Source organism: Lontra canadensis, unplaced genomic scaffold (assembly GCF_010015895.1).
Source record: "Lontra canadensis isolate GAN:19392208 unplaced genomic scaffold, GSC_riverotter_1.0 scaffold83, whole genome shotgun sequence".
NCBI classification, from domain to species: Eukaryota; Metazoa; Chordata; class Mammalia; order Carnivora; family Mustelidae; genus Lontra; species Lontra canadensis.
Window position 1 is genome coordinate 2,963,592 of NW_022631077.1, and position 12,445 is coordinate 2,976,036.

At 38.7% G+C, this 12,445-nt stretch overlaps 1 protein-coding gene across 2 annotated transcripts in view; it reads left to right on the top strand.

The window, feature by feature from the left end:
* Positions 1 to 1,876: 1,876 nt before the first annotated feature.
* The window catches only part of UBXN2B (UBX domain protein 2B), a 28,350-nt gene continuing 17,781 nt past the window's right edge, over positions 1,877 to 12,445 (top strand). For both annotated transcript variants that reach the window (XM_032882596.1, XM_032882598.1), the window contains exons 1-2: positions 1,877 to 1,980; positions 7,850 to 7,953. In XM_032882596.1, coding sequence (XP_032738487.1) covers positions 1,900 to 1,980; positions 7,850 to 7,953 — 185 coding nt within the window. In that variant the 5' untranslated portion in view covers positions 1,877 to 1,899. The remainder of the gene's footprint in view (positions 1,981 to 7,849; positions 7,954 to 12,445) is intronic.

Genomic DNA, 12,445 nt, shown 5'->3' on the forward strand with positions numbered 1-12,445 from the left:
ATGTACTTTGTCTAATTTTTTAATTGTTGGGAGAGGGAAGACAAGTCTAGTACCAGATACACTGTCATGGCTAGAAGCAAAGTCTACTTGTAGAGCATCTTTAAAAATATGAGCTTGGGGCGCGTGAGCGGTTCAGTAAGTTAAACATCTGCCTGTAGCTCAGGTCATGATCCCAGAGTCCTGGGATCAAGCCCCATATCAATCCTGCCTCTCCCTCTGCCTGTGTGCACGTGCTCTCTCTCTCCTTCTGTCTCAATCTGTCACGTAAATAAATAAATAATCTTTTAAAAAAATTAAAGAAAATCAAAACAAAAAGTATGAGCTTGAGTCCTACCCCATACAAATTAAATCTGAATTCTGGGGTTAGGTGGGGAGGGTGAGGAGGGAGTTCTAATATGGACTCTGATGTGCGGCAGCTTTGGAGAATTCCTGGCTCAGAGATAATGTTCAATCTCTTCACTAAGGCAGGATCTTTCAGAATCTATCCTAAGCCTACATCTCCTATCTAGATCTGTACCCTACAACCCATTGTTATCTTTTGTCATTTCTTCTAAGCTTCAACCACGCAGTACTTCATCAACAAGGACATGGTATCTCAACCCAATGCCATTCCTTGTGGTCCCTTTTGGTTCAAAGTCTGCTGAAAACACTTATCTGGGGCATCTGGGTGGCTCAGTAGGTCAAGCATCTGCTTCATGAAGCTCAGGTCATGATTCCCAGGTCCTGGGCTGGAGTCCCACATCAGGCTCCTTGCTCAGCAGGGACTTGCTTCTCCCTCTGCCTCCTGCTTCCCCTGCTTGTGTTCTCTCTCTCTCGCTGACAAATAAATAAAACAGTTAAAAAAAAAAAAAAAGGAAGGAAGGAAGGAAGAAAAACAAAGCAAAGCAAAGCAAAGACAAGAAAAGAAAAAAGAAAACACTTTTCCTTTAAGGTCAGCCAAAATGTCTTGGCTCTGTGGGACTTAAAGAAGAACCAGGAATTTCTAGGGCAGTAAGTTGTATTAAAAAGAATACTGGGACAACAAATGCCAGGCTTAGTATCTGGTACTGCCATTCACAACAGGTGAATCTAGCTGTTACTTATCATCTGATTTCCTTGGGTATAACACGATAATAGCAATGCTTAACTAACAGGGAGATAGATGAGATCACACAAGGAATGCACCTAGCATCCTGCACCCAGCATGCACCAAAAGAATATCCTCTTTCACACCCCACATCTCATTCATAACATTTAATGCAAAGCTCTCTTGCAAATTGAATTTTATTATCTTTTACATCTCTCTTTTTCCCACTAGATTGTGAGCTTTATAATGACCAGGGCTACCTCTTTCAACCTTTACATCCCAGAGGCATAAAAATGCCTGGAATAAGGCAGGAGTTTAAACAAATCTCAGATTAATGGAGAGGGCTTAAGCAGTCTCCAGCTCTGATTACAAAGAGATTTAACGATGTTTTCCATCCTCAACACCAGTTCACGCACTGACGGCGACTTACCACCCAATCTTTGGAAGGTAAGATGAGAGAATTTGGCCAAGACTAGAAAAATAAGTTTGCAATTTGCATCAGATGATGCATCCAGAAGATGCTTTCATTGTGGAGTTATAAGAACCTGTAAGTCTGTGCTGCCCTCTAGAGCGGCCTACAGTGCCTTCAGGCGTGCTGAAAAGAGAACACAAGGTTTACGTAGACGGTCCCTGAGGCGAAATTCTCTGAGCCAGTTTTCTTTAAGGAAAAGAGAGATACAAAACTGGACGGCTGGCGCCGGAAGACGGAGACGCGCGCCCCTTAAGAGGGGAAATGGAGGAACGTAGGCACCGCCTCTCCTGCGGTTGCTAGGCAACCGGCCCCGGAAGGCGCGGAGGATGCGTCGGCGCAGGCGCCGGGGAGCCGGTGAAAGATGGCGGAAGGTGGAGGACCCGAATCGGGGGAGCAGGAGAGGTCTTCTGGGCCGCGGCCCCCGAGCGCGCGGGATCTGCAGGTGCGGCGAGCGGCCGAGGGCGGGGCGCGGCGGCGGGTGACTGCGCGGAGGGGTGCGTGTCGGAGTCCGCTGCTGGCCTCGGCTGAGCCCTTGCCAGACCCCACCTGGGGACTGAATTGTGACTCCGGCATAGCAGGTCTCTGGGCGGTGCATCGAACAGTGCTTTTCGAGGAAACAAGTGCCAAAGCCCAACTCTCCGTCGCCCCGGTCTCATTCCCCCTCCACCCGATTTGCATTTTAAGAAGCAACTGTTCGTTTAGAATGGCATTGTGTTGGGGTCAGTTGAATGGTTCACTGGTTGGTACTTCCTTAGGAGACTTACTATAGAAGAAAGCTTTACGGTGCCTGTGAGAAATGAGGATCACTTTATAAGCAATAATGTGTGCTGGTTTGCTCTTTCTTGTCTTGTATGCTGTTTCTGTTTGGATTGCTTTTATATAAAAATGGTTCCTTTTTATCAAATAGCTTTTCCCTTTTAAAAGTGTGAGCTAAAGTATTCCATCCTACAGCTGCACCCTAGTTGTCAAAGCTACCGTCTATGAAACATTGCACAGAAGAAACAGCGAAATAAAATTTCATGGTGACATTAGTGAGCTAAATACGGATGTAGCAAATCTCGCTTTTTCAGATGCTTAACACTGCTTTGCTCACTGAGGCTTTTTTCCCCCTGTCTCATAAGACCATTGATAAAATCAACAAGTAAACAATCATAAGGAACTGTGTAATTAAAAGTAGATGACACCGAATCTACCTGCCTTGGTAGAAAAGTTCTGTTACAGTTACACCTTTAATTCTACTTCTCTGAACAAGATTTGACCACCTGCCATGCAACATACTGCTAAACTCCAGGAATGCAGAGATGAATAGGACATCAAATCTATAGTTGGTGCTGGACACTATGGAAGGGGATCGAAGTGTAAAGGCATTTCTATCTGTTTTTTGCAGAAATAATATATATTGACCATAACATCTTAAGGTGGAGTATGATTGAATGCCAAATTAAGCAGTACATAAAATGAAAAATTCAAAGAATAGAGAGCTCAGTGTCAGTTAAAAGATGAATCGAATGCAGAGTAATTCCAGTGCTTTTAAGTCAATTCAGTAGTAGTAAACAGACTCAGGAAATAGGAAGCTACCATCTGCCTCATCTTTTCTGTGGAAGACTACCATCACTAAGAGGGAACATGGCAGGTTGGGAAAAAATGGAGTTTCTGGTTAGACCCAACTTCTGTTTGCATCTTGGTTCTGTCACTTAGTAGGCTTGTGAATGTAAGAGAAGTGTCTTAACCTCTCTGATCCTCAGTGTCTTTATTTGTAAACTAGGGGTGGTGTTGGTGGTGTCAAGGATGAAATATCCATGAAGTACCCATGCACTCCCATATTATCCTGGCTTTGTACTTGCTTGGTAAATATTTGGTTCCTTTTCCTTAAAGGAGGAAAATACTGTAACTTTAAACTGGTTAGCCCATTCTGTTAAAACTATATAACTTAATATCCTTTGTCTAATTTCATTCTATTCTTCTCATGTGAGAAATGAGAACAGCTTAGCTAGTGATTGCCTAATGCTTGGCAATTTTACAGACTTAATCCAGCAAATTAATATATGATTAATAGTTCAAGTTATTTTGGTAGATGTCCCTTGAAAGAATGCTTCCTCTTCACCATCAGTTAGAAGATAGAGATTTTTTTTTTCAGATTATTTGTTTATTTATTTATTTGACACAGAGAGAGAGAGAAAGCACAAGCAGATTTAATGGAAGAAGGAGACGCAGGCTCCCTGCTGACCAGGGAGCCCATTATGGGGTTTGATCCCAGGACTCCAGGATCATGAGCTGAGCTAAAGGCAGACGTTTAACTGACTGAGCCACCCAGGTGCCCCGGGGATTTTTTTTTTTTTTAATTACTTATCTACTTCTGGTAGTTAGTTTGGTAGATAGACAACTAATTTCTTACAGATGTGATTTGGATATCAGAAACTTTAAGTGTTGGTAATATTTCCTTTGGAATTTAAAAAGAATCTGAAGAACTTGCTAAGAAGCCTGGAAACAACCAAAGTGATGATGTGTGAAGAAATAAAGTATGTTTAAAAGAAATAGAGTAGGTTTAAAAGAAATAAGTAATATTCTTCTCCCTGACTAGTTTTTTGAATAGTGATTACTATTAGATTATCTTGTTACTGTTTCATCTAGCCATGTGTAAGTATACTTTTCAGTAAATACTTCTATCTGGACAGCTTGCTCTAAGAGTCAGTCATTCACAGTATTATAGAGGAAAAGGGAGATTTATTACTAATTGGAACAAGGAAAAGATACCCCTGAGTATGTATATCTTAGCTGCGAGGCAGTGTAGGGTTTTTCGGCATCTAAATCAGGAGACATTCCTCATTTAGCACAGGAGGAAACATGGATGGTTGTCTCCCAGAAAACCTCCCAGCACTGTGAGCCTCTGACTTACAAACTACACAAATCTCCTGTGGGTATCAAACCAAGAGCAGATCATAGCTCGCTTCATCCCCCCAAATTGGGAAATATTCAATGGGAAGGTTTAGGATGGTATTGTTAGTGACAGTGATCACCCTAAAAACCTAAGTGTTCTCTAGTCTTTCTGAACGTTTTCGGAGACCTTTCTCTCTTCTGGTTCCCCTCAGTCCATCTATACACAAGGGTTTAATAGTTGGTTAACATATTTAGTTGTATGTTTCTGTCCCAGTTTTCCTCCAGAATAATATCAAAAGGAAAAGATTTCTGTTCTTAATTCTATATTTCCATACAAGTTGGAGTTGGTGGGTAATTAGTGATAGACTTTAGTACTTATTAGGGTTAGGATGGGGTGAGGTAAACAGTGGCATTCTGTAAGTGAGAAAAGAATAAGAATGTCTGATACTGTGTTACAGTTGCCACAAGTATCGTAATCCTGTTGGACATCAGTAGTTCCCAGTATTGGTTCTCAATTTTAGCGTGCATCAGAATCATCTGAAAGGCTTGATGCAGCACAGATTGCAGGGCCCTACCTGAGTTTTCATTCATTTGGTCTGGGGTGAGTCTGGCGCATTTGCATTTTCAGAGGTTCCCAGATGACGCGGATGTTGCTATTCTATATTTTTTTAAAAATCCGTATAATACCTTCTGGGCAGGTGTCACTCTAGGAATGAGAATTCTGGTAGTTTTAATCTTTTGCTATATACTTGATTTTCTCCCTCTCAGTTACTTTGCTTTCAGGTTTCTTTTCATGTTCTTCACATTTCGAATTCTAGAGCAAAGATTATCAGTACTTACGTACTTTATTCCTTCTGCATAATCGAAATAGCTTCATAATCTAGTTTAGCCTAAGGGACCCACTGTCCTGATAATTCACAGTGATTCATTACTTCACAATACTCATATTTTTGTCTCTTTATTTGACCAATATTTAGTTGTTGTTCTGTTCGTTTTAACCAGTACTTTAGTTTATTTTGATCAGTTTAAATAATCGTTTCCTCTTCTGTGGTATCTTTGCTGTGTCAACTAATATAAATTGAATTTCTTTGTAATATTTACTGATGAACTTATACCATATGATGCTGCAGGGACATCATGAATCCCAGCATTAATTCCCTCTAAATATCATTCATTTTCATCTTAGTAATGCACCATTAATAACTAAGACCTTTTCAACTAGGTGGACTCCCTGCTCAATTACAATTTTCTCCATATTCCTAATTTGTGAATATATATTAATATTTTATTAATATATATTTCATACAATCAAAACACATTATTTGCTTTATTAATTTATTTTACAGAAGAAAATTAGTTGATTGACAGGATTTGTACAAGTCAAACAAAAAACAGACAAGGTACAAAACTATATAGAAGATGTAATCTCAGCTTTAAAATCTACAGCTTGGGGCGCCTGGGTGGCTCAGCTGGTTAAGTGTCTGCTTTCAGCTCAACCAAGCCTCACATCAGTCCAGTTCCCTGTTCAGCTGAGAGTCTGCTTCTCCCTCTGCTCCTCCCCTTCCCTGTGTTTATGCTCTCTCATGCTGTCAAATTTTTAAAAATCTGCAGCTTTATTTATTACCTACATAATTCATCATGAATTTGTTGGGTATCCATGAAGTATTATATTAGAAACAATCTAGGAAATCTAAATTATAATAGGAGGGATAAAATAGTGAGAAAAGTACATAAGCAATGATAATATAATGTTTAATATAAATGTTAATAATAGACTAGCATATACTATGAGGAGTTAGGAAAGAAATACCATTTAGTTAAGAAAACTAGAAAAGGCTTTGTGAAGGATGGCTGAAGTGCCTTTGCAATATAGGTACCATTTCCATTGATGGGATTAGACATCACGTAAAAGTAATTCATAGAGCTGAAGTAATCAGCTCAGGAGGAACTTCCGTAAAGGAATACTGTTCGTAACAGATTTCAGGGAGGTAAAATTTCTGAAAACTTTGGACTCAGGTAGTCAGGCAGAATGTCCATCTCCGTCTCATTTGTTTTGTTTCACTTTCGAGGGGTTAGGGTGGGGAAGAGACTATAATATGTAGATAACACTGAAGAAGGAAATCTTGAGGCAAATGAAACACTGATAATAGTCATTGTTAAACATTTTTTAATATCTTCTAGTAATAGAGCACTTGCCTTGTGCTTTACATGCATTCTGTGATCCTTAAAGTGATACTTTAAGATAATTTTTTTAAACAGACATTTAAAGATGAGGGAACCATGGCTCAGAGAAGTTAAATAACATGTCCGAGGCACACCATAGGAGCCCAAGTTAGGATTTTAATTCAGTTCTTTTAGATTACAAAGCACTTTCATAATTAGGATAGCTAACAAAATTGCCATGCGAGAAATATGAAAAGTTGATGGAGGTGTATGGGAATGGGATAGAGAGTAAAAATTAGGGAGGAAAATTAATTCTTTTGTTTTTGTTTTTCATGTGTGGATGTTTTAAAAGTTGTCTAATAGAATCTTCAAAGAATTGACTTGGTCCCAATTCTTCTTTTCCTTCTAAGCAAAGAAGCCCTGGATGTAGTTTTCATATCTCTTGAATTTCTAGAAGGAGCACTTTATCTGTTTATTAGGGGGGATTTTGTTTTTTGTTATTTTTTTTTCCCCAAAAGATTTTCTGGAAATTATGATCATGCCAATTATGGGAGCATTGAGGGAAGTTTTTGAATTGTTGTCCAAGATAGAACAAAATAACTTAGTGCTGAAATATTTGAATGACTTTTCAAAAGTCCAATTTCAAGAACTGTATTGTGTTTATTTCATTTTAAAGGTACCCAGCCGTATATTTAGAATGCATAATTTGGTAATATTATTTTCTAAAACTTATATAAACCATATATATAACACATTGTCTTATATTTTTAAAAGTTCATGTTCCTACACTTGATGAAACTTATGTGTCAGGTAGAATTTTAAATAGAATAATTTTAAAATTATTTTATGTGCTTGGTTTTGAAAACTTGAACAGCTAAATGAAAAAATTTTTATGAGATCTGATGAGAGCAGGCAGATATTAGCAGATATTAGTGTGAAATATCTTCAACTATTTTTTTTTAATTCTAGGAAAATTGTAGGCTCAACTTTCAAAATGATCTGTTACCAAATACAGTTTTTGAAACAGTTAAATAATGAATTGAAAATAATTAAGCAGTTATTGTAACTTCAATATATTACAGTATTTTGGTTAATTTTATCAAGTGAGAGATACATTGGTTTTATTTTGGAAGAGGGTCATCTGAAACAGCACCCTTTATTTCTCATTAGAAATTTATACTACACAATCACATGTTCTAGTCATAATTTCTACTTTTGTAGAATAGTTTAGTCCTACTGTTACACTTCATAACAAATTTGTTGTTTTATAGTTGGCCTTGGCAGAATTATATGAAGATGAAGTGAAATGCAAATCTTCCAAATCTGATAGACCTAAAGCTACAGTCTTTAAAAGCCCACGAACACCACCTCAGAGGTAAGTTTTGTTTTGGTTGTAAATACTGTATTTCTTTTTAGTTCACCAATTCTAAATTATTTTAAATGGTCTTGGGAATTTTCTTTAAAACTATGATTTCTAAAATAAATATTATTTAGATAGCACTCCTAAAATGGTAGTAGTCAGAAAGCTAAAAGAAACGGAAAAGTTGGGATGCCTGGGTGGCTTAGTTAAGCATCTGACTTTGGCTCAGATCTTGGGTTCAAGTTTCGCATCAGGCTCCTTGCTCAGCGGGGAGCCTCCTTCTCTCTCTGCTCTGCCACTCACCCTGCTTGTGCTCTCTTTCTCTGACAAATAAGTAGGATCTTTAAAAAAAAAAAAAAGAAGAAGAAGAAGAAAGAAAGAAAGAAACAGAAAAGTTATCTTAAATACCTGATACTTCGGTAGACATCATAAAGACATACACTGAATAGTACTTTTCTTAGACACAGTGGTTCTTTTTGAGTCATAGGATGCATTGAGGATCTGACAAAAGCTACAGCCCCTCTCCCCACAAAACAGCATTTATGCACAATTTTGTCAATTGTTTTTAAGGATTTGTGTTTCTGAAAACCCACTCACGGAGCCCCTATGTGCCTTTTGCCCTCCATTTAAGAATCTAGAACCCGGGGCACCTGGGTGATTCAGTTGGTTAAGCCTCTGTCTTTGCTAAATTCATGATCCTAGGGTCCTGGGGTTGAGCCCTGCATCCATCTCCCTCCTTGGTGGGGAGCCTGCTTCTCCCTCTTCCTCTGCCCATCCCCTAACCCCCGCCCTCACTCAGGCTCGCTCTCTCACTCTCTCAAATAAATAAATAAAATCTGGAAAAAAAAAAAAAAAAGAAGAATGTAGAACTTCAGGAACCTGTCTATGTTTTCACTAAATGATGACACATCTAATAAGTGATCTCTATATAGTATTTGCTACTGTTAAAATCCCCGAACTAGAAAGAGAGCCAGCAATGAGGATTCAAGAGCTAGGTATACTTTATTACAATGAATTTTCTTGTTTTTAGGAATATTTTCATTAATGTCTTTTTTTTTTTTTTTAAGATTTTATTTATTTGAGAGAGAGAAAGTGAGAGAGAGTGTGAGAGGGAAGGTCGGAGGGAGAAGCAGACTCCGCATGGAGCTGGGAGCCTGATTTGGGACTCGATCCCAGGACTCCAGGATCATGACCTGAGCCACAGGCAGTAACTTAACCAACTGAGCCACCCAGGTGCCCTATTAATGTCTTTTTAATACTGCAAATCTCCTTACTGGGGAGAAATTTCGAATTTTTCCATTACGTTGTATTCACAGAAAGTCTATCATTTTTACCAGAAATTTAAAAATTCACTGGAAATCATCTTTCTTTTTTGTGTGTCACTTTCCACTTCCTTTTTTCTGTAGGGGAGATAAAAATGACATACCTTTTTGGACCTGAATGAGAAGAAAGAATATTAATTTTTTCCCAGACTTTTTGTTTTCAGACCCATAGGTAATCAAAAGATTAGTACAATGAATATATGCTATATATGCTTCACCTGTATTCACCAGTCGTTAGCATGTTACATTACATTCATGCAAGTGCTCTTTTACTCAACTATTTGAATGCAAATTGCAGCCATCATAATACTTCATCCTTAAATACTTCAGCTTGCATCTCCTAAGAAGAAGCACATACCCTTTATAACCCTGATAACATATTACACCTTAGAAAATGAACAGTGATTTCATAAAATCATTTAATATATAGTCCATAGTCAGATATGTCTTTAAGCCTTTTTCGGATTTGGTATCTAACCAAGGTCTATGCATTCCTCTTGATTATACCTGTTTTGAATCTCAATCCAGAGCATTCTTCCCACCTTTTTGTTGTTTGCTCTTAGCTTATTATATAATCTAAAATTTATTAAATTGAGAGATACCTGGATGGCTCAGTCAGTTGAGCCACAGGCTCTTGAATTCATCACAAGTCATGATATCAAGGATGTGGGATTGAGCCCCTGTTGGAGTCTGGGCTAAGTGCAGAACCTACTTGAAATTCTCTCTCTTTTTCTCTCTCCCCCACTGTTGCTCCCCCTGCTCTTTCTCTCTCTCTAAAATACATAAATAATCTTTTAAAAATAAAATAAAATTTATTAATTGACAATCAGATTTTTCATTTGGCAGTGGGCCCCACAAATTATGTACCCAGTCCTAGATGCAGCCACATTATGGACAACCTTGAAAGCCAAGGGGAGTTGTATTTGTGTAGAAGGCACTGGAACACCACTATGTGTTTTTAAATGTAAATTTTGTGATAAAAACTATATAGTGATAAAAGCTTTGATTCTAGACATAGATATACGTCTGTTCTTTTTTTTTTTTTTTTAAGATTTTATTTATTTATTTGACAGAGAGAGACACAGGGAGAGAGGGAGCACAAGCAAGGGGAGTAGGGGAAGGAGAAGCAGGCCTCCCACCGAGCAGGGAGCCCGATGCGGGTCTCGACCCTAGGACCCTGGGACCACAACCTGAGCCTAAGGCAGAGGCCCAACCCACTGAGCCGCCCAGGTGCCCCGATACACCTCTGTTCTAATATTTTTTCTTTCTGTTTTAATAAGGTCTTGCCAATGGACATTTTTTTTTAAATTCCCTAAGCTTCGGTTTTATCTGTAAATCAGGGATTATACCATTGTTAGGAGGATTAAATGAGCACATAGTTACTCCTTGATAAGTGTTAACTATTATTATTACATATTTTTAGAAAAATAGGACTGGTGATACAGTGCAAAATTAATAGTAATGGGGAGAACAAGATAAGGAGAGAAATTAAGAAGAAAACAATTACGTTAATCTAAAGAATGTGCTGATAAAATTTAGATTAAAATTTTATCAATGGAATGAAGGAGAAAGATGAAATCAGTGTGGGACACCTCCAAAGAATTTATTTTATTTTATTTTTCTTTTATAAAGTTTATTTATTTATTTATTTATTTGACAGAGATGAGAGGCAGGTGGTGGGGAGCCGGGAGGGAAGCAGGCTCCCTGCTGAGCAGAGAGCCCCATGTGGGGCTCAATCACAGGACCCTGAGATCATGACCTGAGCTGAAGGCAGAGCTTTAACCCACTGAGCTACCCAGGCAACCCCAAAGAATTTATTTTAGAAACTTGATGACATGGGATATCGAGATTAAGTGAGTAAGAAATTGAGACCTAAAGGTTCTTAATCTGGTGTGCAGGAAAAAGTGTGATTGTTAATGGGAAGGTCATGGCAGTAATACAGGTTTAGTTTTGCAGAGATTAACTTGATTCAGTGGGTACTTTTTTTTTAAAGATTTTATTTATTTATTTGACAGATAGAGATTTGACCACCCAGGCGCCCCCAGTGGGTACTTTTAAATCGAGTCCCTCAATGGGGCGCCTGGGTGGTCCAGTCAGGTCTGACTCTTGGTTTGGCTCAGGTCATGATCTCAGGATCACGAGATCCAGCCCAGCGTGGAGCTCCACATTCAGCAGGGAGTTTGCTTGAGACTCTCTCTCCCTCTGCTCTTCTCCTGCTCACTCACACTTTCTCTTCCTCCCTAAAATAAATAAATCTTTGAAATAATTAATTAATTAAGTACCTGACTATCAGTCACAGAGTGCTAAAAACGTATCTGAGAGTCATCCACAGAGGAGGTTGTTATATGTGGGAGTGCACAAATGTTTTGATGATCAGAGGAGTTTATGTAGAGAGCGAGGGTCAAGGATAGATGCATACTTAATTATAAAAGAGGAGAAATGGATGGATTGTGTACCGAAATACAAAAGGAAATATAAATAGGAAAATAATATATAATAAGGAAAACAATAAAATGTAATATAAAAAGAAAACAATAAAACTTCTGGAAGAAAATAGAGCATCTCCCTGACCTTCTAGGTAGGCAAAGATTTCTTAAACAGGAAATAATATCATGGGCCATAAAGGAGCTAGTAAATCTTTTCCCACATCAGATTTTTTCCTGTAAGGTCTCTAACCATGGCTGATGTAAAAAGGAACTATATAGTTGTACTTTCCAGAATAGAGACATGGGACAGGGAAGGAAAGAGCTACAGCAGGAAACTTTTCCTTTTGTTTTCCTTTCCTCTTCCTCTTCCCTTTCTCATAGCTGCCTTCCATCAGAGCTCCTCCTCATACTGCCACTGTCTTAAGAAGCAGCTATGAGGAGCTCCTGGATGGCTCAGTGGGTTAAAGCCTCTACCTTCAGCTCAGGTCATGATTCCAGGGTCCTGGGATCGAGCCCTGCATCAGGCTCTCTGCTCAGCGGGGAGCCTGCTTCCTCCTCTCTCTCTCTCTGCCTGCCTCTCTGCCTACTTGTGATCTCCGTCTATCAAATAAATAAATAAAATCTTAAAAAAAAAAAAAAAGAAGCAGCAGCAGCTATGGTATTGTTTGGCCTTGCTTGCTACACCAAGTCCTCTGAGTCTAAGCTTGGCAGGAAGAATTCCGCTGACTCCTGCATTGGGTAAACTCACCTCTGTACTTG